General features: G+C 42.3%; 1 protein-coding gene across 1 annotated transcript in view; it reads right to left on the reverse strand.

Annotated features, from left to right (window-relative positions):
• LOC128337958 (protein eyes shut homolog) overlaps window positions 1-27,394 on the reverse strand; it is a 219,504-nt gene that overhangs the window by 56,012 nt on the left and 136,098 nt on the right. Inside the window, exon 7 of the mRNA XM_053279776.1 lies at window positions 6,464-6,623. Coding sequence (XP_053135751.1) covers window positions 6,464-6,623 — 160 coding nt within the window. The remainder of the gene's footprint in view (window positions 1-6,463; window positions 6,624-27,394) is intronic.

Consider the following 27,394-nt stretch of genomic DNA (forward strand, 5'->3'; position numbering starts at 1 on the left):
GGTCATTCTAGGTCTACTAATTAACTTTTTATCATTATGACTAAACATCAGAGCAGTTCATTCAACATTCATATACAAGGACTGATTTTTTTTTCTCTGGAAGAAGCTACTAGCATTCAATAAAAAGTTAAAGAGACAAAGGTGTCAAGATGGGGAAGAGAGTTTGATTTGGCAGGATGCTGAATAAAGAATTAGAAATGAAGAGAAAAACTCCCTTCCGAGCACATCCAAAGAGAGAGTATAAAAAACCCTAAGTATCTCTCTCTGATTATAATCCCTTGGGGCCATTTCACCCATTATGTAGAGGCAAAGCTGTGCTTGCTCCTAGTATACACTCAACAAGGAGCTGCAGCCAATCACATTTCATGTATTGTTGTGCCGAAATAAATGTGTTTGCAAATGTTATATTCAGATTTCACACTTTAAAGTGTGCACTTGAAGCACCATAAAACTGAAGTGTATTGTGCAAACTGACCCTGATTAATGTGCCACCAAGGACAGTAAAAATGATTTAGAGTATGTCAAGCGAAAGGAAAGAAGAAATATAATGCTCATGGAACCTGAAACCAGTCCTGCTATATAGCCATATAGCTTACAATACTAGGTTATTTAATTAGATTTATAGGATGCTCTGTCCTATGTCAATGAACTAGCTCCAAAGCAGAGGCTGCCAGGGACATACCATTGAAGGGTCATAGCTGAGCCTGTGAAAAGGAAAAATAGTCCAATCCACCCTGACACGATCCAACATGAAAACGATTGGATTCAGGATGAGAAGGCTTTAAACTTGTTAGACTGTCAAATAGTGTCAGATTTCAGTCAGAAATATCTGACGTCGTATTTCCCATAGAGATCAATGGGAAACATTTAAAAATTCATAACTCCTGAATGCCTGGTCAGAAAGCTCTGAAATTTCACATGGTGGTATTACATCAAGAAGCATTATGTTTGTTGACTTTAAAGGAGGCTGGTCCACTTATTAATTTTTAGTGAATTTTAAAGTAGTCTTTAAAACTTTCAAACCATGCCATAGCTGCTTCTTTTAATGGCAGAAAGTTACAAAAAGTGCAGGGATTGAAGCTCCCATTCTGGCCTTTAAACATGCCCTGTCAGGTGAAAAATGCTGCCTGCTTTCATATAAAAGGACTATCCCCCACCCCCCATTTTTGGCAACCAATGCTATAATTCCAGAGTGGCTGGGCAGAAAGTTGTCAAATCCAGTAGCGACCAGTGAGTGTCGCTTTATGGGGTCAATAAGGGCAGGAGCATACAACTTTAAACAGTGGCAAACGTGCCCACTGCAGGTTCCCAGTATGGTCTATGGGGCCGTGTTGCCCACCCTAACTTCCAGCACTCATTTTCTTTCCCTTAAAATACTGGTGTATATCCCTGTGCACAAACACAGACTCTTTTCTATCTTAGCTACCACTACACACACACACACACACACACACACACACACACACACACACACACACACATCCACCCCCCCCCCCGGCACCAGGTAGTTAATGGAGCCATTCCACTCACAAAGTCATCTGTTCTGCAGGCAGCTATGTCCTTAGGGCTTGAGTTCAGAGAGCTCTTTTTGAAGCCACAGGACTCTTTGAGAACTGGTACCTCAGTGGAGTCTTACTGTGTACATGGGGGTCTAGTTCAGACCCAGTCTGCATGTTGCCTCAGTCTGCATGTTGCCTGCATATATAAAACAAAAGCTAGGGCAAACAAAGGATCCTACACTAGTTATCTAAACCCAAGAAAAGTGAGATTAAAGAGAGAAAAAACAGGAAATATTTATCTCCTAGCTGGTACAATGCACATGTTAAAAACTATTCCCAATCAAAATAGGCTGAGTTATAATCCAGTATTGTGAATAGGTTGTATCTTACCACAAGTCAAATCACTATGGTTTCTTGAATTCAAATTCAAATCAATAACAACACTTGATCCTCGTAAATATATTAAAGTATTGCATCCAGTTAGTGAATAACTGGGTGAAACCCTGAAAGCAAGAAAATCAGATCTGAACTGTTCAGAATGAAATCCTATAATATGTAATGGGCAGGTTTAGACTAACATGGCTCCAGGAAGGGAGCGCCAAACTGGTTCGTGCATATCCCTAATTGCTACGGTGCAATCTAGTATTTCAGAAATCAATTTTAAAAGGATCAGTAACTTGCAGGATTCTGACCTTTGTGGTCTGGGTTGGTTTTGCAGCATGTGTCAAGGGGTGATTCAAATTGTCAACACACACACACACACACACACACACACACACACACTCTCTCTCTCTCTCTCTCTCTCTCTCTCTCTCTCTCTCTCCACAGGATTAAAAGACATGTTGAGAATGCATCTGCAAGTCCTTTAATGATGTTATGGTTCATGCTGTATATATTAGGCACTTTCCCACTTAAGTTCAAGAAGTACCTCCCAATTTGGTGTAATAACTGAATGTGATTAATGTGTTGTTTAACCATGCTTCCAGTTCATCAATAAAGGTGTTAAACAATGTTGGGACTAACATCGATCCTTATAGCACCCTACTGGATATGTGCCCCAAACAGAGACCATAGCTATTTATCAACGCCGTTGGTTTATTATTCAATGCAGCCACATAAACTTGAATTTCTTATGTTCATAGCCAAAAAGGCCACAAGTAATTTTTCTTTTTCTTTTTCTTTTTCTTAATTTAATGTTTTTTAACATTTTGTTTTTTACAACACAAGTAATTTTTCAAGGAAGGCATGGAGGAGCAGTTTATCAGAAGGTTAGGGGCTGCAATCATCCCTGAATCTTTTGAAGGTGGAGAGTACTTTTTTCTTTCTTTCAGGACTGCTAAGTCCTCGGCAACTCAGTCCTTTGGAAAAAACAGGGCTGGATGGAGAGTTATAATATCCAGCTATCCTTTTATTAGCTTTGTCTATTCTGATTCTAAGACTCATGCTTGGTCAATTCTTTTTGTAGTATGACTCTATCATAATCTTAAGGAACGCTATACAGCAATTTACACAACCTACCATAAAGCTTTTTATATAATCCCCTAATCTTTTTTCCTCACCTGAAATAAAGCCTAAGTAGATGTAACTGAACTTAGTCATATTCATCCCTTGTTTTCTATGGCTCTCAGTATCCATCCTCTCCCTTTGTTATCACCTCCTCTATAAAATTCAGGTTGTAAAGTCCTGGGGGCAGGGGTCTTATGTCTTTTTGTTGTGCTATTCTTTAAAACATCATGAGGTTGTTCACATGAGCAGCCCTAACCAGGTGTAGGCAGCCCTACCTGGGTAAAAGGACATGAGTGTGCCCTTTTACCCAGGTCTGGGATAGTGTGTCTGCTTGGGCTGCATTGAGCGGAAATCCCTCACTGCACTGTGCTCCTCATATCTGGAGTTGATGCTTCATTTTCCCAGCCTCCAGAGATCTGTGCTGCTCAGAGCGCACACACAACACTTCTGTGATTGTCAGGGAGGAGGGTAGGTTCATCCCTGCCTTATCCCGCCCACCCTCCACACCAGAAATGGTTGTGTGAAAGACCTCCATCTATCTTAGTGGGGGCATACACACACTAACACATGAGAAAAGGGTTATCTTGTGTAGGGCATTCTTTTATTTTCAAATCTAGGACCCACCTTAAGTCCCAACCTGCTACAACATGGGACATATTCTTTAAAGCCCCTGGTGGCGCAGTGGTAAAAACTGCCGCCCTGTAACCAGAAGGTTACAAGTTCGATCCTGACCAGGGGCTCAAGGTTGACTCAGCCTTCCATCCTTCCGAGGTCGGTAAAATGAGTACCCAGAATGTTGGGGGCAATATGCTAAAATCATTGTAAACCGCTTAGAGAGCTCCGGCTATAGAGCAGTATATAAATGTAAGTGCTATTGCTATTGCTATCCTACACACACACACACATATACACAAACACACACACACACACACACACACAGCATTCACGTGGGCTGATCCCCCCTCCCCCCACTCTCCTGTCCAAATTTGGAGGAGAGAACTGGCTGTGCAGGCTTCCTTCTTGACTGAAGGACAGCCCGCATAGCCAATCATGGCTAGAGTTCTTCCCTCAACTCCGGTTGAAGGGGACACAGCCTGAGGAGGACACAGCCTTGCAACATTTGGATGCAACACAGGCTGTGTCCAACCTCAGGCTGTGATGATGAAACTCACTACAACCTGAGGGTTCTGACTGGAGTCAGAAAATGGAAACCTTGGGTACATCACCGCATAGAACAGCATTTGCACGCATTTGCATGTAACACTTGGGGAACCTCTGGCCCATTCAACTCCAGTTCTGCATTATGTGTGAATGAGGCCTCTCTCTGTGTTTTTCTCCTTCCAGTCTCCCTCCTTCCCTCTCTCCCTCCCTCCCTCTCTCTGTGTATCTGGTAGCATAGTCTGGTCTTCACTCCCCTGAGTTGCAAAGATATCCAGGGACAGCACTCTGAGTTTTGTTTACTTCAGAAAAGTAGTGAGGTGCACTGGAGACTTAAATGTTTCTGTAATAATTGCTTTATTTACAAATATACAAGCAAAACATAAGGGGAGGGAAATAAACAGTCCAGCAAAGCAACTAAGCAGCCCTCACAAGGTTGCATCATTCCCAGCCTGCCATAAAAAGTGGCACAGCTAATCTCAGCTAGAAACTCTTTTGCCCCAAGTGTATGCTTTCAAAACTTTCAACTGTGGTTTACATCTCTCTCTGCATCCTTGTCTGGAAGGATGTCACCTTTTCCAATGATCACAGAGAGATTCCCATCTATCAGGAACTCATCCCTAAACTATTAACTCCTATTGATGAAACATGACCCAACCATCTTGGACTACTGACCAGCAAGTTTCTTAATGGTACTACTGGCCAACACCCTTAACAACATATACATGGAAAGCAGCCCCATTACAGTTCAAGGTCTGGGTTTAGTTTACAGTGAAGCCAAATGGTGCTGTGTGGAAGACTGGAACACCTTTCTGCCAGTGATCTATTGATAAATAAGATGCTCAGCATGCCACATATTATGGCAGGTTGGGGATTGGGGGATTTAAATTGATTTACACATTTGTACTGCAAATGTGCAAACAGGAAGGTTTGAAGCAAACTAACCCAAGAAAAATAATATGGAAGACAGCTTTAGTTCCAGTGGAATCAATTCCATTAACAAACATGCATATTGGCAGTGGGTTGTAGCGGTATCTACCTACCTACCCACCTATCTGCCAACCAGGGGGTTATCAAGGTTGAAGTGGGCCCTGGGATAAGAAGTAAAGTTGAGCCCTTGTTCCCCTGTCTTCTTATCCTTCTCCTTCACTAGCCAGCCAGTCAAGAGGACACATGGATGGAGGGATGCTGCCTGACAGTCCTCCCCCTTCCCTCCATCTCACTTCAAGCCAAAAATGACTCTTCTGAGCAGGAGCCAAGAGTGTGCCAGCGGGTCAAGGAGCTGGGAGTGAGAGAGTGAAGAGTGAGTTCTTGCCCAGTCAGTGCTCACCCCTTAGGGCCTATCCATCCCTCTATCCATATTTGTGACACAGAAACCCATAATGTGAGACTCATTTTTAAGTCACAAGATTTGAAGGTTTTATTCTATAAACTTAAAAGATAATTTTTATTTAAAAAGCAATCTTCCCCCCAAAAAATATAGAATCACAGTTGATTAAGTACACTAATCTAAACAAACATTCAGCTTCTCTTTCTTGAATAGCCTTAACAAGCATTAGTAAGAGACAGACATATGGAAAGACAGTCTCTATTACTGGGTATTCTTCTAGGTAAGATTCATCCTTTTTGATGAACTAGCTCTGCTAAAATATGTATTTTCTTCTTACTAAAGGTGCTCAGTGTATGAAAAAACAAAACAAAAAGAGAATTATGCTGTATTGAAGTAAATAAGCTAAGCGGAAATAGCACTCAATTTGTCTTGATGGGTTTTTTTCACACACACAAATTGCAAATGACATTTAAGTGACAAATTTAGATACAATTATCTTTGCTCAAGAGCAAGCAGATGGAATATATCACCTTTTTAAAGTCCCCTATAATTATAGGAGTTTTGATCCCGCACTTAACCAACCAAGTTAGAATTACTGTCATTAATGTAAAACACACATATGGATTGAATGACCTTGAAGAGGTGACATAATATAGAATGCTATTATCTATCATGGAAAACCAGAGCACACTCTATCATATAACCATTTATTATTAGCTTTTATATAAGGAAGCCAGCATATAAGCTTTTAGCCACAATATGACAGTTAGACATGCTTGAACCCATTCAAATAAGTGGTTTCAGTATGCCCTCTGGACTGGACTGCAACCTTTGTATAAAAGAAACATTCTTCATACATTACAATGCTTTTTTCAAGGCCTAAAGTGAATAATATTTACCTATGATTACAAACAGATATTCAACCTAACAATTAGAAATGCTAGTTTTTGTGGACAATCTTCTTTCTTACCTGTGAAACCAAGTGGGCATTCACATTCAATTTGTGGTTTGAGCTTTGACTGACTCACATCAACACAAGTAGATTCACTTTGACAATGGTCAGAGTAAATTAAACAAGCATTTTCTACAAATTGGCAAAATTCTCCTGTCCATCCTGGAGCACAGAGGCACTAGGGAGGGAAAAGAAACAAAATGAATTAAAGAGAGATTTGACTGATTATTGTATCTGACACTATAATATAAAATAGGAAAATAGATTAATTGATCACACTGTCACATGTGTGTCCAAGCCTATTACATGGAAAACTGCTGATTGATATAATGTCCAGATCAGTTTGTTGGAAACTGGATGGATAAAATGAGTATAACTGAAATGAAAATCATGTCTATATCATGTAATTTATACTTGCATATTGTGTATGCTATCCTACTGCAAAAAAAGACTGTATACATTAGAAGTGCAGAAGACATCACCATACAGTTCACCCTTGGCCTTCTGCACAGTCTGAAAATCATTTTTGTATTTGGGTGGATCTTCAAAGTATAAAACTCCATGAAACGCAGAGCACCTCTAGACATTCTGCTTTATCTTACAGATTAGAATCATCTTCTTGTGTCTGTCAGCTGCCTCCTCCTCAATATCTGGAGAGCAAAGAGGACTTTGCCAAGTACAAAATGGCCCTGGGAATATCTGAAAGTTCCTAATTGCTCCCAGTTCCTCACAGATATGTACTGGATCTCTTTGTTTTACATCACCCTCACTCCTTATTTTCCCACCTCTTTCTAATTCCCCTGTATCATACTTGCCGTACATCCCACCCCCCGCATATTTTATTTCAAACTGCAATGCTTTTTCTCTGCTACTGACCTAATCCTGAATCAGTTTCCATTACTTCAAACTTCTCACCCACCCCCAACACTTTGCTCTATGGGTTTTTTACTGATGATCTCCCTTATCATGCCTCCACAGCAAGCAAGCCAGCTTCCCTATCCTTCTCCTCAGGAGAAAGCAATTCACAATGTGTGGCTATTGATTTCTCTTCATGGGTATTACTATTAGGGCTCCGGGGACTTCTGTATCCATTATTTCTCTTGTCCCCATTATGTCAGCTCCTATATTACTGACCATATTTCTTAATTATCTGGCAGTAGTATAACAACATACAAACTGCATTCTGTTATTTATCAATTTAAGGTATGGCAAACACCACTGAGGATGAGAACAATGGTGGGTTTAAAAATTAATAATTTTAAATAAAGCAATAAACAACTTGCTAACATTTCAATTCAGCCCAGCCATTCTTCCTATTAATTTACTATTACTAATTTATTTTTTTCAATGACAGCTGACAGGAAATATATCTGAGAACAGTTACCAATTTCCCCCTAAGTTTGTTCTTCATCATATATATATATATATATATATATATATATATATATATATATATATATATACACACACACACACACACACACACACACACACACACACACCCGGAGATATGGAGGGAGATATCCAGGAAGAGGGCTCTTCTTGCAGCTTCATGATTAAATGAGCATGTATAAGTCTTAAGGTTGGACGCAGCTCCCCAGATTCTCAACATTGGGTCCCCAGATGTTATTGGACTTCAACTCCCATAATCCCCAGCCCCAGTAGCCTTTGGTTGGGGATTATGGAGTTGAAGTCCAATAACATCTGCGGACCCAACATTGCGAAGCCTTGCCCCAGATTATGTATATAACTCAGTGCATGTCTTGGCCCTATCTTTTCAGACATGTATCATAAGATCTTGCATTTACACACTACTAAGGTTACAAGCATCATTTAGGGGGAATTACATATGTTAATTTTATATGTGTATGTCAAAATCCAGTTGTGAGACTATGCATCTTCATTGTGTAATGGACATTCTTGTGACCCTTTTTATGTGGCCATCTTATTCATCAGCTGCAGCATAACTGAACAAACACATTCTGTACTCATGTTGTGAAGTTTAATCAGATAAATTTGCAGGATTTACTAACTTTAGGATGCTGGAAGGGGCTGCCCATATATTGCACAAATATACATGCTGCACAAATATTTTGGGAGGGACCATCAGATTTTCAGTATTCATCAGCGTTTCACTGAGACACATACTTGCAAATCAGATTAAAATGATAAGCAATAGATGATGTAAGCTTTGTAGACAATTATAGAATGTTACCTTTTAAATGGATTCCTGCAGGGATTGTTAGCAGCATTTTGTCACAGAAAAAGGACTAATTAATGTCAGGTAATAAAACTAGCAGTGACTTTGAACTTTTGCTGTCAGCCCAGTTCATCTGAGCAGCAAATTCAAATAAATACAGCAGGAAAAATTAATGGTGGTGACAAACTGACTTCATAGGCATAAAATGCTAGTACAGTCAGTGGGGACTTAGCAGCAGGAGGGAGTGTAGAATGGCTTTGAAAATAGAGACAATAGTCTATTTTGGGTATTTGAAACCATCAATATGAAAGTTGCAACTGAGAACAGCAGATTTTGCACTGCCAATTTTTCTAGCTCCCAGCTTTGCTGGTGGAGATGTTTGTAAATATTCAGAACAATTTTATCACTCCAACCAACTGCTTTAAGATATAGTGTGCCAAATACATTAAATGTTTGTTTGATTAGGGCTTTATTTTAATACTTGGAGAATAAGTGTTGACTGAAGCAGTACAGTTGGCTTTTAAACATTTGAGTGCCTTATTGTTTTAAGAGGAAAATTTGGTAAGCAATGTAATGTTCCTTTGGGTATGCTTTTCTTCATTTTAGATGTAGAAGCAAGACATTTTCTTCCTTTTGGCATCCCATGTTAGTTTGAAATTTTTAGCACAGGGCTATGAGGTGTGATGACAGAAATAACTTAGATTATTTTTAATCCTGTATGGGGGGAGCAAAAGGTCATTGCAGTTATGTTACAGATGGCTGCAGAGTAACATGTAGTGCCCCAATGCATGATCTCGGGAAGCAACTTCATTGCTGTATTTCTAACAAAAATATACAATTAAGAGATAAGATAAAAGAAAGTATAAGAGATTAAGCATTCTTTAGAACTTCAGCAATGATTATCCTCAACAGGCCAAGGCATTTCCAGTTTTACAGCTGTTGAGAAGCACACTGAAGTTCATCAATAGCAAGCTCTGTGGTAATAATTGGTAAATCAATATCAACTGGTAGAAGTTAACAAAGCAGGACTTTGTGAAACTGAAAGATCTTTTAGGTTTATGCTCTGTTTATCAAGTAGTTCATCTGACCAATCAAGTCTCTGTTTACCCCTGGTTTCTCAAATCGAGGATTGGTTCAAACAAATTGACATTTAATTTTCTAAGCAGCAGACAACAGTAGCTTTTAAATCCTTGCTCCTCAGGTAAATTTTTTTGCCAGTTTATCTTCTAGTGGCAGAGGCAGCCAAGAAAGACGTTCTGCATCAGGGCTACTTATTGCAATGTTAGGCTACTAGTTCTACACAAACCCATATGAACTCTGCATCCCATTTTCTGAAGAGGAGATTTCTAAAAGATCATAAGCTTGACCCTTCATTTACTTATTTTATTTACCATTAGCTAACACAATTCAAGAGCTTGCCCAGAGGAAGTAAAAGTTTACCATTCCATTGTACAATTCATTGGTTCACTGTGGAATGGTAAATGTCATAAAGCTCTCTTAGTATCAGAGCAGCTGAGCCAATGACAGCCTGTCCTATCCCGCTATGATGTTAGGAGGAGAGTGCCAATAACGGCTGCCCTCCAAGGGCAAATAGGAGTTTTTTTGGGGAGGCAGTTTTAACTGGGACTGTGGAGAAACAGATCAAGCAGATGATTTTTTTATTTTTGTTTTTGGTTATTTAATGTTCAGCAAAGGGTTGAAAGCTACATTGTAATGTCATGGCCTGTTGGCAATCTGTCAGGGACAAAAGCATGATATGGTTACTGTAGCCAAGGTGAGTTCCAGGTGGGTTACATGATAGGCCTTTGGGACTGAAACAATTATCAGAGGTATCCCAAAATAGTCTTCTGAGGTATTCATAGATGTATGTGGGGCAGAGGTATATGAAAACGATGAGTATTTATATATTGCTTTTCAACCAAAGTTCCCAAAGCGGTTTACATTCAGAAATTAAATAATTAATTAAATGGCTGCCTGTCCCCAAAGGGCTCACAGTCTAAAAAAGAAACATAAGAAAGACACCAACAACAGCCACTGGAGGGATGCTGTGCTGGGGTTGGATAGGACCAGTTGCTCTTCCCCTGCTAAATAAAGAGAATCACCACTTTTAAAAGGTGCCTCTTTGCTCAGTTAGCAGGGGTATCCAAAAAGGGACAAAAGGGTTTAAATGGTTGCTCAGGGATTGGACATTCCATCCTCTATAACTGATGTTCGGTGTCAGGCTAATGAGACTCATGCCTGATATAGGTCAAGTAATGATTGGCTGAAGAAGTCAAGGCACAGCCTTGCTAGAGAGAGTGACTTAGGCAGGGAATCAGAGAGCCTTGCTTAGAAGCTCTCTGGGGCCTGAGAGACAGCAACAAAAAGAATATGGAATTGCTAACATTGTGAAGGGAGAAACAGAAGGAAAAATATCTGTGAGGAAAGGGTGGGTGGGGATGGGCAGGGGGGATTTCTAGAAACAATGGCCGCATTCGCACATAACCTGAACCTGCAGTTACAGTGCAGAGGTTGGAATTTCATGAAGTCCAAATGCGTGCACCTGCGGTTTCAAGACAAAAGTGACCTGAGGTTTGCCTCACTAAATTCCAATTTCAACCTTAAGTATGTAGTGAGTTTTGCTGCCATAACCTGAGATTTTTTGGAGGCAGCATTACATCCGAATGTGGATGGTGCCATAACAAGTTTTGTTCACTGTCAGGAAGCATAATCATAGAGACCGAGGCACAGACTACCTGGGATTGCACCCACTCCATGCCTGCAGCACTTCTCGCTGGCTGCCTCTCTGAGCACTTGCCCCAACTCCGGAGACCTTGTTGCTCTCTGATCCAGCAAAGCAGTTGCCCAGCAACTGGGATGCCACCATGTCCCATCCCAAGATTCAAAGCCTGACATACAGCAAAGCCACACAGGGGCGTGCCCTCCTCCCCCCCACCAGCTTCTTAATTCATTGACATGACCTGGGAAAATGCTTGCATTTGGCCCGTTTGGGCCTCTGTAAGTGTGTGAGGTGGTCATTTTGGCCGCCACTGTGCATGCGTAAATGGCCCCTGTGAGCCCTGGCATGACCCAGGGCCTCGCAGAGGTCATTTGCGCATGCGCAGTGGTGAATTAAGAGGCCGGTGGGGGGAGGGGAATACCCCTTCACACAGCCTCCAGGAAGCCCCCCAAAGGGGCTAGAGGTATTTTGATTTTATTTATATTTAAAAAATTTTTTAAAAAAATTGCAAACTCGTCCAGACCAGACCGGCGGGGTGGTGGGTTCGATAGGGGCCAGACTGGACTTGGCCAGTCAATTTCAAGTCTGGTCTGGACTCAAACCAAACCAGGCCAGCCAGTTCCATGCACACCCCTATCAAGAATGTGGTTTGGTCTCCATTGACTGCTCTGCTGCGGTGAGCCCTCTCAAGAGCACCCTTGGTCACAGCGGGATCCTTTGCCCTTCCTCACACACATATCCCCTTCTAGGAAGTCATCATGTTGCCTTCTCTTTCCTGAGTAATAGGAAAAGTTTTCCACCAAGACCCCCTCATCAAAAAGTGTACTGATGTGAGGCTATTACTAGGGTGGCAGTGCAACTGTCAGATGGGCTTGAATGGCATGGCATTTAAAGGGATTTAATTCTGAAAAAGCACAATGGTGCACCATTAGCTTGAAGATCATGGCCAATGGCTGCCACCTTGCAGAAGTTCTGACACCTTGCCCACAGTCTGGCAACACGAGCTTACTGGGATGCTGCCTCGATGGACTAGGAAAAGGGAGGAGCTCCTCTGCCCTGAAAACAGAGGTTGCCAGACTTCAGTTAGAGAAAACATCTGCAATGTGATTCATGGTTTGGAAAATTAGCTGCAAATCCAGCAACCTCTGGTTTCACTATATGTGCGAATGCAGCCAATCAGAGAATGCTTCAAGCCTTGATGACCAGCAAGGACAATCTTTGAAGAGGTGAGGCTCAAGCAATGCTGTCTTCAAGGAGCAGAGACTCGACTGCCTCTTGTATCTCATGCTTTTAGTAGTGTGCTCTTACCAGAAAGAAGATTTTGTGCCCAAATGGCTGTGAATGCAAACTGGTGAAGGAGTTAAGAGTAAGGAAATTGGCCATTGATAGTAATTGGGCAAGTGACCTATCTCGGGTTTATTAACACATCTCTTCATGACTGCTTGTAATGACCTGCCTTGGCCAACTGCCCAGCAGCTGCGAAAACCACTATTTTCCAAGGGGAAGGGAGAACCAACAGATAGGGATGGAAAGTCAGACATAGCCAGAAGTCAACACCGGAGAACGGACGAATGAAGAATCCATGAGAGTGGATTCATGATTTGTCATTGAAAACCTCATTTGCTACCAGAGAATCTACATTCAGAGCACCTCAGAAACAACAAAACCCTGTACCACATGGGTTAGCAACCCATGGGGATGGTTGGCACCCTCTGCGCACTACACCACCACTTGCTCTGGGCCACCCCAGCACCCCCCAAGTGCAATTATGGGGCTGCTGAAACCTCCATTCTTCCTTATGGAGAAAAACACGTAAAGACGCGTAAACTTCAAAAATCACTTAAAAATCAGCCCTTTGCCTAATTCCTTTCAAATAATTCTGGTAGCTTCCTTGCCCCCCTTGGGCACTACCAGCCACCAGACTCCACTCTAGGCCATCCCTTTCCCCCTGATGTGAATGTATCACTATACATTTGCTGGAATCCTCATTATTCCCTATGAGGAATTAAAAAATATTTTTAAAATTCACAAATAATCGGAGGAGTGTCTGATTGCCTTGGGGTTTTGTGCCTACCACCCACCCCACTTTTGTGCCCCTAGGTGCTCCATGATAGGGGATAATGGGCTTCGAATCCCATTATACCCTATGAGAAAAATAATTTAAAAATATTTCAAATATTCATAAAATATCATAGGAGTTCAAATATTGGTTCGAATTCAAACCATTTGCACATCTCTACCTGTCAGTTGTGGCTCTGTTGACTGGAGTTTCAGCCTGCTCCCCCTGCTCTGGTTCTTCATCTGAGGAATCCTCCTCCATGACCCCCATGGGAGTCATTACACTGCTTTTATTAAGCTAGATCTGAAGCAAACCAGTTTTTAGCCTACTTTCCTTAAGGAAACTAAGCTTATGAGATCACCCGGCATTCTGTGAGGTAATTCACACATTCAAAAACTGTGTTCTACTCGGGTTTATGGATGTGCAAACCAGCTCAACCTTAAGCCATTTTGACATCTAACTGGTCCAGCTCGAGGGCTCACCCTTGAGCTGAACTGAGCCCAGTTTGACTCAAAGTGGAGCCGAACCCCCTGGGCTGGCTTGGGGCTGGTTTAGGGGTTCTAGAGGTTTTTTTTTTTTTAAAGTATGTTTTTACTTATCCGGCCATGCAAATGGCCAGGGCGTATTCATGGTGGCCGTTAAAATGTATAGTGCCATATCTGAAAGGGCTGAAACAGCCTGAAAACATGCCATAATGGCCTTTTTGAGAATGGGGGGAGGCCAGAAGGGGGAGGGGGAACCGCTGGGGTCAGCTCAGTGGTCCCTGGGGTGCTTGCGATGAGGTGTGTATGTGTGAGGCTCAAATTTGAGCCAAGCCGGGGCCCTCATTCGGGGTGACAAAACCAAACATGCCTGGGCTGATTCAAGTCCAGTTCAGACTCAAACTGAACTGTGCAAACCAGTTTTGTGCACAACCCTACCAAGGCTTGGGAGCAGAGTGTGTGCCCAATGTTCAGTTGTGTGAAAGCAAAGTAAAAGAAAAGCTACCCAAGTTTTCCTCCTACCTTGCTTCTACATGATCACGTCTACCCAGGTTTTTGTCTTACCTTGCTTCCACGCAACAGAAAATTGGGAGCACACACTGCTTCCAAACCTGGGTTTGTGATGATGTCACCCACCCCAACTGAAGATAGAGGATGCAGAAACATTTGAGGCTCACATGGGCTAACTTGTGAACAGCCTAACTGATTTGAATCAAATTTGCTACAACTGTAGGGACACATTGGCAAACCTCAGTGGTATAGCTTGTGATGATCTTATCCATCCCAATTCAAGATGGCAGATGCATGAATGTTTTAGGCACAAGTGGGCTAACTTGTGAACTGCCTAACTGATTTGGACCAAATTTAGTCCAGTTGTAGGGATAGTGAAAGGAAAGTAGGCAGATAAGTTCTTATCAGAACTTGTCTTTTCCTGCAAGAAGTAAATATTCTGTTTACATGTTTAAGATATATTCATTCTAATAATTATATTTTAGCCTACTTTAAGAAATTGGTCTCACTGCCTGTCTATCTTAAGTCAAGAACAGGACCAAGTTACCAAAGATTTAAGGAAGAGGTGGGAGGCGGGGAGGACAGAGAAATGGTAATTGGTGGCAGTGGAAATAAATGATAGATTATAAGACAGTGTTAAACAATCAATACAACATTTACAGAAACAATTACCAGGATTTCTTGGTTTGGTTGCAATGAGAGATATTTGGCCCCTTCTAAGTCCGGACTGGAAGGAGAATCCTTCCTCCTTTAGTATGCAAAATGCATTCCCAAAGGCTATGGAACTTTATATGATCAATCCTGGCTCTACTGTACGTCTGAATCAGGCCAATGTGTCGTTTGACCCTCAGTGTTTGGTAGTTCACCATATGCTAGTAAATATATGCAGAAATTGCTAAACCCATTGACTTTGAGTCATAGAGGTCATTCACACAATCAAAAACTGTTATCTATCAAGGTTAGGGAGCTGTGTGCTGTGCTTCCAATTTTTGGTTGTGTGGAAGCAAAGTAAGAGGAAAACATGGGTAGAAGTGATAGGGTGGAAGCAAGGTAGGAGGAAAACCTGGGTAGCTTTTCCTCCTACCTTCTCCTACCTTGCTTTCACACAAGCACTGTGTGAATGACCTCATAATAAACTTTTCATGATGAGCTCATCTGACCACAGCACGTTCCCCCTAAAATTTCCCTGCTCAAGCTCTAATAGATTAGCAAAGATAAGGAGAGTACGCCAAAATCTTGATTCTTAATCTAGAAAAGGTTATTTGACTGTTTAGTTTAGGTTTATTGATTATTATTATTATTAATATTATTATTATTATCATCCTGTAAAAACATCAACAACCAGGAGCAAAGAATAAATTGTATTCCTATAAGCAAGCTCTTTCAATGAATTTTCATAACACATGGTATATGGGTTATATGTGAATAAATACACAGGCATCACTGGATAAAAGAATGAAATGAGATTAAGAATAAAAAGAAACCAAAGACCAAAGGGGCGGGGGGAGATAACTGAGCAGCATTTCTAAATGGCAGAGAAAGACATCCTTAAAGTTGGTGGATTAAGGCAAGTACAGCTGCCTACAGCCCCAGATAAAGATGCCACATCGGGGACTGACACGCAGAGAAAAGAACTGGGATAGTTTAATCCTGGCTTGTTTGTGCCTTCTTGTGCACTGTGTTTCAGCACAATATATTCATCCTCAACAAAAACACCAATCATTCGTGCCAAGTCCTTTAATCCTCTTTTTCACGCTTCTTCCACTTTGTCTGACCAGCATTATTTGTCAGTCCCCAAGGCCTGTCATGTTGGTTTCCAAGCATATATTGTATCCTGTTAGTCTCTTCTCATAGGCAGAATGCAGTCTTCCCTGTGCCAGCATGTTTAGCTCTTTCTGTTCAGAAAGTTTCATCATTGCCTTGCTCCACATACTGAGCAAAGAGCATGTGCTATGAAGGTTGTGTTGCCTTTTAGGAGTGTGTACAAAACTGGCTTGGCCTGTTTGGTTCGAATTCAAACCAAATTTGGTTTTGGTTTTGCTTGGAACCCCCCCTCCCCATTCGAACCCAACTCGAACTGTTTCTAAAAGGTTCTACACAGAGTATAATGGGGACTCAAACTGGCCCATTATTCCCTATGCAGAGCACCTAGGGACACAAAACCAGGATGGGCGGTAGACACACATGGGTGCAATGGGTGATAGACACCCATGCAAAGCAATCGGACACTCCTGCCATTTTAAATTCTTTTGGTGGGTGATTTTGGCACCTATCCCATGGGTAACAAAAACCCACCCTGGTTTTGTGTCCCTAGCAGGCTGCAATACAACAGGCAGTGACTCAACTAAGTAGACACCAAGCTGCAAAAAAAACCCCACCAAACCCCCAAACAAAAAAACAACCAAAACAACCCACCCACAGAGACAGACCTGCCAAGTCAGCACAACTGCAAAACCAAGGAAATCAGCCCAAACTACTACTGCCAGAAACAAGCACCTATCAAGACACACACTATGGCGCAAGGCAGCAAAACCAACCCAGCACACAAACTGCAAAGGAAGAGGGGTGGCTGAGGCAAACCACATTGAATGAGAAATTAAAACAATGCACCTTGAGATTTTCTCCACTCCTTTCTCTTTGTGCATGTAGTGTGCTTGCAAGGGAAATCCGCCTCAGACTGGCAGCTTCAGACCTCTTTGCTGGAGGCCACACAGGCCCCAGACACGTGTTGGCAACAGACCACTGACTCATCATTGGCAGTGCATACATTGGTGCATGTGTGTGTGTCCTAAAACTAAACTGAAGAGGGAAAAGAAAAAGAAGGGCCCATATACATATTGCACACATACATTACATACAAGCATATATATACACATCCATCTATACAGCTGTAGTATTTACACACCAACTATCTACATCAACCAAAACTTCCAAAACACTATCTACACACAAAAAAAACCCTCCAGTCTTTACCACACAAGCAAAACCTCCATCCACGAACGCATGTGCACACCTGCTCACTCACCTCTGCAATATTTCTATTTGTTTGTTTGTTTGTTTGTTTGTTTGTTTAAATATTTCTATACTGCCCAAACTCATGTCTCTGGGCAGTTTACAACAGAAAGGTTAAAACATTAGTTAAAACAATAAATGACAGAAAAGTTAAAACATTAATTAAAACAAAATAAATAACAAAAAATTGACACATAACAATAATTAAAATTTTAAAACAATGTTAAAACTATTAAAACACTATTTAATTAAAAGCCTGGGTGAACAGATGCATCTTTAAAGATTTTTAAAAAGTTGTCAGAGATGGGGAGGCTCTTATTTCACTAGGGCGTGCATTCCAAAGACTTGGGGCAGCAACGGAGAAGGCCCATCCCTGAGTAACCACCAGACGAGCCGGTGGCAAATGCAGACGGACCTCTCCTGATGATCTCAATGGGCAGTGGGGTTCATCACAAAGAAGATGTTCTCTTAAATACCCAGGGCCCAAGCTGTTTAGGGCTTGGGCCCTGGGTATTATACCCTTCTACATGTCTACAGCAGCTAGTTCTACATATTCAAATATTTAGTTTAACACATTTTCAAATTTACATTTTTACAAACCATATATTTATAAATCCACATTTTTATCCCCCCTCCACCGCACTGCCTCCTGCCCAAGACAGGTCACCTATGTACACATTCAAAAATCTACATATGTACAAATTTACATTTTTAGAAATACACAAATTAAATCTACACATTGACAAATATAGACAGTGCCACACTGGCACAACTGCCTAGAGTTCGTGTGTGTGTGTGTGTGTGTGTGTGTGTGCCCATGGCCCCCCAAGTGCTGCTGGCCTGGTGGGACCAGAGGGGGTTTTCAGCACCATGCGTTAAGCTAGTGGGGGAAGTCCAGTTGTCATTAGGGGTATGTGAACCGGTTCGGAATCAAACCGGTTTGACTTTGAGCTGGTTTAGTTTGACAGTTCGGGATTGAGCGGAACTATCCCCGGTTCGGCTTGACCCCGGACCAAACCTCCCCCAGCCATTCAGGGGGTTCATGGACCAAAAAGTTAAAAAAAAAAAAATTCCAACTAAACCTCTCCAGAGGCTTCTCTGAGGTGGCGGGGAGGTGTCAGCAAAGGTTCCCCCTCCCTCTGCCGGCCTCCATCATGGACCCATCACCTGGTTTGGGAAGTCTTCAGCGCTTCACACTGGGCTATGGGTGCATTATGGAGGCCAGTAGGGAGAAGGGGAGCCTCCGCAGACCCTCCGCTGCTTCGGAGAAGCCCCTGGAGGGGGTAAGTTGTAAAAACATGTTTTAAAACTTTTTGTTCTGTGAACACCCTCAGGACCGAACCATGGGGGTTCGAGGGGGTGCCAGACTGAACTGGACTGGTCCAGTTCAGGTCTGGTTCGGAAGCGAACTGGGCCAGCCAGTTCCATGCACATCCCTAGTTGTCATGTCACAATACTAGAGGCACAATGACATGGCACAGCTGAAGAAAGAGGGGGGGAGGGGAGGGATGAGGAGAAGCTGTTGTCGGGCATGGGACCATGGGCCAGTCACTCACCCAGCTCAACTTCCAGCTCAGGGTAGCCCAGCTCGGTATAGCAGAGCAGGGGGAGGTTATCTTTGAAGAACACCAACTGCTCCACCAAGCAGGGGCGTATCTAGGGTGGGGCAGGCAGGGCACGTGCCCCGGGCACCACTTGAAGGGGAGCGCCATTTCTTAAAATTTAAAAAAAAATGGCCACCAAAACCAAAATGGCCACTGGACATGCTCAAATGGCCTCTGTGAGGCCCTAGACCATGCCAGGCCTTGAAGAGGTCATTTGAGCAAGTGTGCTGGCCATTTTGTTTTCAGCGGCCATTTTTTTTTAAAAGAAATTATTTTAAAAAATGACCACCACACATGATGTTTGGACAGGGGGCGCAATTTCAGTGCTTGCCCTAGGCGCTATTTTCCCTAGATACGCCTCTGCCACCAAGCCATGGACCAAGCAGGTGTTACCACATTGCCAGCATGTGAAAACACGTGCTCGCTCTGGATGCTGGTTGGGGGAAAGGAGCGTACAGTAACCACTACCAGATCCAGCCAGACTTGGTGGTGAGTTGCTCAAAACTGCACACAATTCATCTCAACGTCTTCCCCCACGGGGGTCCTCCAGGTACTGTGCAATGCATTGGGAAGCACTGGTGGGCCTCATAGGCTGAGCATCCCACACATCAGGCAAGTGCTATGGCTAAAACCACTGGGCTGATTTAGCAGGAGGAACTTCCTGCTGCATTGGTGGTGGTGCCTGGGATGCTGTGCTGCTAGACTGGGAAGAGGTAGGGATGGGAGTTGAAGGGTTACCCACACTGCTTCAGGGTGTGGCTCGTGCATGTTTGGGAGGCACACGATCACCACCCTCCTGGTTTCTGGTCCAACAATCCTCCTCCTCTCTAACTCTCTGGTCCAGGAGGTCCCTCCACATGGGCAAGTAATCGTGCAAACAACATTGCTCTTGATGGTCAGATCACAGAGACAAGACAGGATGTACTCCCCTCTGTTACCCAACACCCCAACCAGCCTGTCAACAACCCTGTTCCTATGCCTTCCAGTCAGCACACTCCTCTCTGGCATGGTCAGCGAGGTCCAGAGTTCATCAGTCAGCATTTCCAAGAGAATAGCTGTGATCAGGGCCTGACACAGAGAAGTGGTATTGGCACACAAGCTCTTCATGGCAAACAGGAAAGGCTTTAGTGCTGACACCATCTCAGACATGAACCTCCATTCTGAGTTGGATAGGTCACACATGCCCAAGGCCTTGTTCCTTCATGTCACCACATAACCTGGGGTAAAGAACACACCAGTGGGGATCTGTGGGACCCCTTGCCATCTTCTCTGCCTCCCAACCTGGCCTCCCGCACCAGATTGGGGGCCCCTCTCACTTCTGCCTGCCATCCTGCTGTGAGCACGGCTTGCCACACAGTGCTCAGAAATTACCCCTGTGGGTGTGGGCTTTTTAAAAAAATTAAGAATTCTTTTAATTTATTTTATTATTTATTTATTTGATTTGATTTGTATACTGCCCTTCCAACACGGCTCAGAGCGGTTTACAATTAAAAACAAACCACTAAAACAATAAAGAGCTAAAACAATAATTAAAAACAATAACACAACAATTAACAATTTAAAAACTTTTAAAAATAAGAATTAAACAATTGAAATAATTAAAAACCCTGAAACCGGATTAAGATATTAAAACCGATTTTAAAACCCTGGAAAGCCAGGCCAAACAAATATGTTTTAAGGGCTCTCCTGAAGGCTAACAGAGAATTCAAATTATGGATTTCTGCAGGGAGCACATTCCACAGCCCCGGAGGAGCTATAGAGAAGGCCTGCCTCTGAGTCGCCACCAGACAAGCTGCTGGTAACTGAGAGAAGAACCTCCTCAGATGACCTTAATGTGCAGTGGGGATCGCGCAGAAGAAGGAGCTCTCTGAGGTAACTCGGGCCTAAGCCATTCAGGGCTTTAAAGGTAATAATCAGCACTTTGTATTTTGTCCGAAAACATATCGGCAGCCAGTGCAATTGTTTCAAAATAGGCATAGTATGGTCTCTCTGGGTTACCCCAGAGACCAATCTGGCTGCCGCATTCTGAACTAATTGAAGTTTCCGAACTACGTACAAAGGCAGTCCCACATAGAGCACATTGCCATAGTCAGCCAGGAGGTTACCAGCTGGTGTACCACAGTTTTGAGGTCATCCTCTTCAAGGAATGGGCGCAGCTGTCGAATCAGCCGATGCTGACAGAAAGCACTCCTGGCCATGGCCTCCACCTGAGATACCAGGGTGAGGCCTGGGTCTAGGAGTACTCCCAAGCTGCGCACCTGTTCCTTCTGAGGGAGTGTAACCCCATCCAGCACAGGAAGATCTATTTAACCCCTCAGATTCTGAGCCCCCACAATGAGCACCTCCGTCTTGCTTGGATTAAAAAAAAATTGGATTTTAAAAAAATGTATGGGGGGGGGAACACACACACTAAACCCTATCCAAAAAAAATCCAAAATTAGACTGCACACCTACCCACCCACTCCACCCACACCACCACCACAATACAATACAGTAAAATACAATGGGGGGCAACTAAGGGGAAACCTTTAAAAACAATGAACAACCTGTAAAAACAAGAGACAATCTGTAAAAAGAAAAAAAGACACAGAAAAAATATCTCCCCCAATCCAAACAAGAAAGGAGGCCCGATGTAATGAAAGTGAAGGACAAAGGGGGCGCACACACACACAAAACCCACTTACCCCTTTTTCCTGAAGAATCTTCTGCCCCACACAGTGTTCGGGGGGGGGACACACCCTTACCTGACCAATGGCAGGCAGGCTGCAGGTCGGCACAGCCCGGGCGGGGGCTGGGCCAAATGAGCAGTCTTCCAGCTACACACCCACTCCAAAAAACAAATTAAAACAGAAACCCTGAATGAAATAAAATGAAAAGCTGGTGGGGAAAAAATTTGCTGGGGGAATAGGTGAGGGGGAAAAGGAAGGGAGGGAAAGAGGAAAGGGGAAGCAACCACTGCACTGAAGTCTGGAGCAAGCCGTGTGCTAAGCACAGCAGGAAAAGGGCTAAAGAAGAAAAACACCTGCTCCAGAGAAAAAAAGGAACCCCCCCCCCCAAAGAAATAAAATAAATGGTTTAAACTGAACCAGGCTCAATTTTTCGATCTCGGACTAGCATTGCCAATGCAATGCCCTATTTGGTCCCAATTTGAACCTTTGAACCAAACTGGTTAGAATTTGAACCAGTTTGCACACCCCTATTGCTTTCCCTTTTTTGGAGGGGGGGGGCTTTCACTGTGGATTCCCCCCTTTCAGTATTTGCCAACTTATACTTCGATATCAGTAATTATTTTACCATGTCACATGAACAGCATTTACTTGGATGAATTAAGCCCCTTATACATTCTAATCCTTATACAATAATCTCTATATATAATTTTCTAAGGCGTACCTGTGGCAAATCCCACGTGTGGCAGCTCTCGTGAGAGTTTGCAATCAAGAGTACCTGATTGGGCAGTGGAGATTCCATATAGCAATAGCAATAGCACTTACATTTATATACCGCTCTATAGCCGAAGCTCTCTAAGTGGTTTACAATGATTTAGCATATTGCCCCAACATTCTGGGTACTCATTTTACTGACCTCGGAAGGATGGAAGGCTGAGTCAACCTTGAGCCCCTGTCAGGATCGAACTTGTAACCTTCTGGTTACAGGGCGGCAGTTTTACCACTGCACCACCAGGGGCTCCTCCAGATGCAGATAGGGAGGAGGAGCCTGTGAGAGCAGAAGCACCATGTTGATTGGGCAGTAGGGATCCCATATGCAGATAGGGAGGAGAAGCCTGTGGCACCATGGTGATTGGGCAGTGGGGATTCCCTATGCAGATAGGGAGGAGGAGCCTGAGATGGTTAAAGTCAGTTGTAACGCAACGGTTACGCATCGGAAGATGTTTTTGATTGTAGAGGAGAGGAATCTATATCTATATAAGTGGGCAGGGGTCTGTGAAGAGAGGGGTCGTGAGAGAGGAAAGAGCCTTTTCAGGAGAAGGATGCTACCATTGTGTGAATTAGATGAGGAAACAAGATGAACAAGATCTGTCAATTCAGGAAGAAGGGGGGGGAGAAAGACAGAGGGGAAGAATGAGTGGAGGAGAAAGAAAGAGAGAGAGAGAAGGGAGGGGAAGAGAGAAAGAAGGAAGGGCGAGGGATGGGCCAGAGCCCGTCTGTGGCCTGAGGAGAATAAGTGGCCATGGCAGTGGCAGGAAAGAAGGGCCCAGTCAACCACTACTGCTGTTTGGGGCTACTGAATGCCACTGGCAGAGGGAGGTAGGCAGGCAAGGGATGTGCCCAGGCCTGTCAGCGGCCTGAGGGGAACGAGAAACCATGGCGATGGCGGAGGCGAGGAACGGCCCGGTCAACTGCTGTGGAGAGCAAGATCAGAGCTTGGGTGAGGGTGGGGAGGTCTCTGGGGATAGGTGGCTGCAGCTTGGCCAACAGGCACCAACAATGCTGCAGCCACAACCAAGAGGGGTGAGGGGGATAGAAGCAACCGGATGAAGGAGGAGGAGCAGGAGTATTGTTCAGGTGAGGGTGGAGAGATCTCTGAAGTGAGGGGGGCTCTAGCAGGGAGTGAGGGGAGCAATCAAGTACTAGCATGCAGATGCTCTGCATGGGTTAAGCTAGTTCATTTTATCGTCGAATGCAAATGGGCTTGGGAAACAAACAACTGAAAAGAGATGAATACGGTGCCTTCACTTTGCAACAATATGGATAAATAATAATGTATATCAGCAAACCAAAAAAGTGGGGAAGGTATGAGGTATTTCTCCATGTTCATTTTAGCAAGAACACACAGGCTAAAAAATGTTTCTTTTTTAAATCTGCTGACTAGCCCCTATTTTCTTATTACTTTAAGGAAATCCAAATAATTGGCACTCCCCACCTTTGGGGTATGCTCTGATTATTTAAGATATAGGCAGATGAGCAATAAGATAGCATTCACAAGGTACTGTGAATTCTGCTCAGATAAACATCATTTAAAATTTCACATAAGTATTTCCTGGATTCAGAATTTATTGCAAGAGATTGCTGGAAATAAGAAGACATAAAGGTGCACAAGACAACAAAAGACAAAGCCCCAGAAGAGGAAAAGTGAGGATGGCAGTATTAGACTTTTGTTAATCACAAACTGATTTTGAGCCACCAGCTTATCTCAGTGCAAAAGCAGATATAGTTGGGTACACTTCTTTATAAGCCACCGAATGGCGCAGTGGGGAAGTAAGAGGGGAGCAAGAGATTGCCAGTAGGGGTGTGCAATTTGGATTTTCAGTGTTTCGATTTGGATCCGAACTGAAACACCCCTGTTCTGTTCTGTATCCGAATATTGCCCATCCGAATCACCCCTGATTCAATTCGGATCCGAATTAATCCGAATCCGAATAGATTCAGATTTTAAAAATGGGTCCTGGGGCCAAAAGAGTGGGGTGGGGTGGTAGTTCCTAATGGGTGGAGGCTACCACCCAAATTTCAGAGGGATTGGCCAAAGGGCTGGTTTTTGGTGAATTTTTGAAATTTTAGTGTCTTTGGGGCAGATCGGGGGCATAATGTGGGATCTGGGCCCAAAGCGTGGGGTGGGGTGGTAGTGCCTAATGGGTGGAGGCTACCACCCCAATTGCAGAGTGATTGGGCAAAGGGCTGATATTTGGTGAATTGTTGAAGTTTACGCGTCTTCAAGGTTTCCCCCCATTAGGTATAATGTAGGGTGTATCGCTTCATGTCAGGGGGAAATGGGTAGCCTAGAGTGGTGTGGGGTTGGTGGTAGTGCCGGGTAGGGGCAAGGAAGCTGCCTGAATTTTTTCAAAGGATTTGGGCAGAGGGCTGATTTTTGGTTAATTGTTGAAGTTTACATGTCTTTAAGGTTTTTCCTCATAATGTATAATGAAGCTTTCAGCAGCCCCATAAGTGCACTTGGGGGGTGCTGGGGTGGCCCAGAGCGAGTGGTGGTGTAGTTCACATGGGGTGCCAACCACCCCCATGGGTTTCTAACCCATGGGGTACAGGGTTCTGTTGTTTCTGAGGTATTCTAAGTGTGGATTCTATGATAGCAAATTAGAGTGGATTCATGGTGTTTAATTGAAAATCATTTGCTATCATAGAATCCTTTACCTTTACCCTTCTTTATGGTTGTGGTCAATTCTAGTGATAAATCCATTTACATTACTTATTGCTAATTAGAATAACATTTTTTATTCCACCTTTGCATTTGGGGTGTGGGGTAGGGTGTGGGGGTGAATGCCCAGGGTAGCTAACAATCAATGTATAAATAAAACCAATTAGTACAGTTGGTTATACCATCAAAAAAACATATTTAAGAACAATCTAAAATAGACAGTGATGGCCAAAACAATTTTAAATAGTGCACAGAGGATAGGTTATAATCACGTTCTTATTTGAAGAACATGTTTCTTGGTTAATATCAAAACAGTGACATACTCAGAACTCTTTTATGTCTTCAGAAAGCACCAATGATCTCAAACGTTAATTTGTTGTGTCTTTATTGGATAATTGGAATGACCTAAAAGGCTTTAGCACCCATTTTTATAACAGTCTATTTGTCTGTTTGAGAATATTATTGTCTCTCTAATTCCAAAAGGAAAAGCTTGAGGTGGCTTTTAATAGCAAATGAAGTTGAAAACTTCAAGTTTGGGGTTAAAAAAGATATAACTATAGGAGATTTCATGAAAAATAATTATATACATTATAATTATGTATGTATATAATATATTAATAATATATCATTATATAATATTATATTAATAAAATAGTTAATATAATATAATCATATTGTTATAATATAATATGATTGTGAGTGTGTGTGTATACACACACACACACACATAGACTTTAATTATGATATATATAATTATAGTCATATAATTATAATTTTTTTATTTTAATGGTTAACTGGTTTTAATTGTTTTTATCCTGTTGTAAACCACCCTGAGCCATTTTGGAACAGCGGTATATAAATCATATATATAGTCATTCTCATATATATATATATATATATATATATATATAAAATTATGATATACATCATAATTATAGTCCTGTCATTGACTGGGCAAAATCATTTTGCCTAGATTACACTTCTAGGAAAGTTCAAGAAACTAAATACATGTAATAGAACTTTTTATTAATATCAAGGGAAGTTAAAGAACAATTTGAAATTTATAGGTTATCAACGTCAAAAATTTATTTTATGATATAATGACCATATATGGTAAATTTGAATACTAGAAAATCTGAATCTGAGAAAGATCTTCTGTTTTTCTTGGGCATTTTGTCACTTTGGAATTATTGATCTGCTTATTAAATATTAAAAATCTCTTGAGAACAATAGCAGTTAAAATATTATAATTAAGATTTTCTGTTAAAACATTAAAAATTAATGTTTAAAAACATTAAATTAAATTTAAAAAACATTTTTATTATTTATTTGTTAATTAATATTTTCTTATATACTGCCTCCTCCAGACTCTAGGCAGTGAACAACAATACCAATAACAATTAATTAAAATAATAACAACAACAACAACAACAACAATAATAAAAAATGAACAGAGGAAAAATAACAAAAATGGAAGGAATAGAACTGCCGCCTAGAAGCAACAACAAGAACCTAGAAGAGAAAGAATATTACAAATACTTGGGCATTCTCAAGGCTGATAACATCGCACACTCTGAAGTTAAAAGAAAAACTGGAAGTGAGTACATCAGGAGAGTTAGAAATATCCTAAAGTCCAAAATCCATGGTGGGAACACCATACAAGCCATAAACACCTGGGCTATACCTGTTATCAGATACACTGCAGGAATAGTAAACTGGACCCAGGCAGAGCTAGAGATGCTAGATCGTAAGACCAGGGGGAAAAAAGACCATCAGTCATGCTCTACACCCCCGCAGTGATGTAGATAGGCTATACCTCCCTCGCAGCTCAGGTGGAAGAGGAATGCTGCAAGTCCATCAAACAGTCAAGGAGGAGAAAAGAGGCCTTGAAGAATATATAAAATTGACCACTGCATGGTCAATATTTGCACACTATAACTGGAAAATCAGACATCACCAAGACCTGGAAATGGCTTAAGAATGGCAACTTGAAGAAAGAAACAGAGGGTTTAATACTGGCTGCACAAGAACACGCACTAAGAACAAATGCAATAAGAGCAAAAGTAGGAAAATCCACAACAAACAGCAAGTGCCGCCTTTGTAAAGAAGCAGATGAAACCGTGGACCACCTAATCAGCTGTTGTAAAAAGATCGCACAGACTGACTGAAACAAAGGCATGACAAGGTAGCAGGGATGATACACTGGAACATCTGCAAAAAAAATACAAGCTACCTGTAGCCAAAAATTGGTGGGA

This window comes from Hemicordylus capensis, chromosome 1, assembly GCF_027244095.1.
Source record: "Hemicordylus capensis ecotype Gifberg chromosome 1, rHemCap1.1.pri, whole genome shotgun sequence".
Classification (NCBI taxonomy): domain Eukaryota; kingdom Metazoa; phylum Chordata; class Lepidosauria; order Squamata; family Cordylidae; genus Hemicordylus; species Hemicordylus capensis.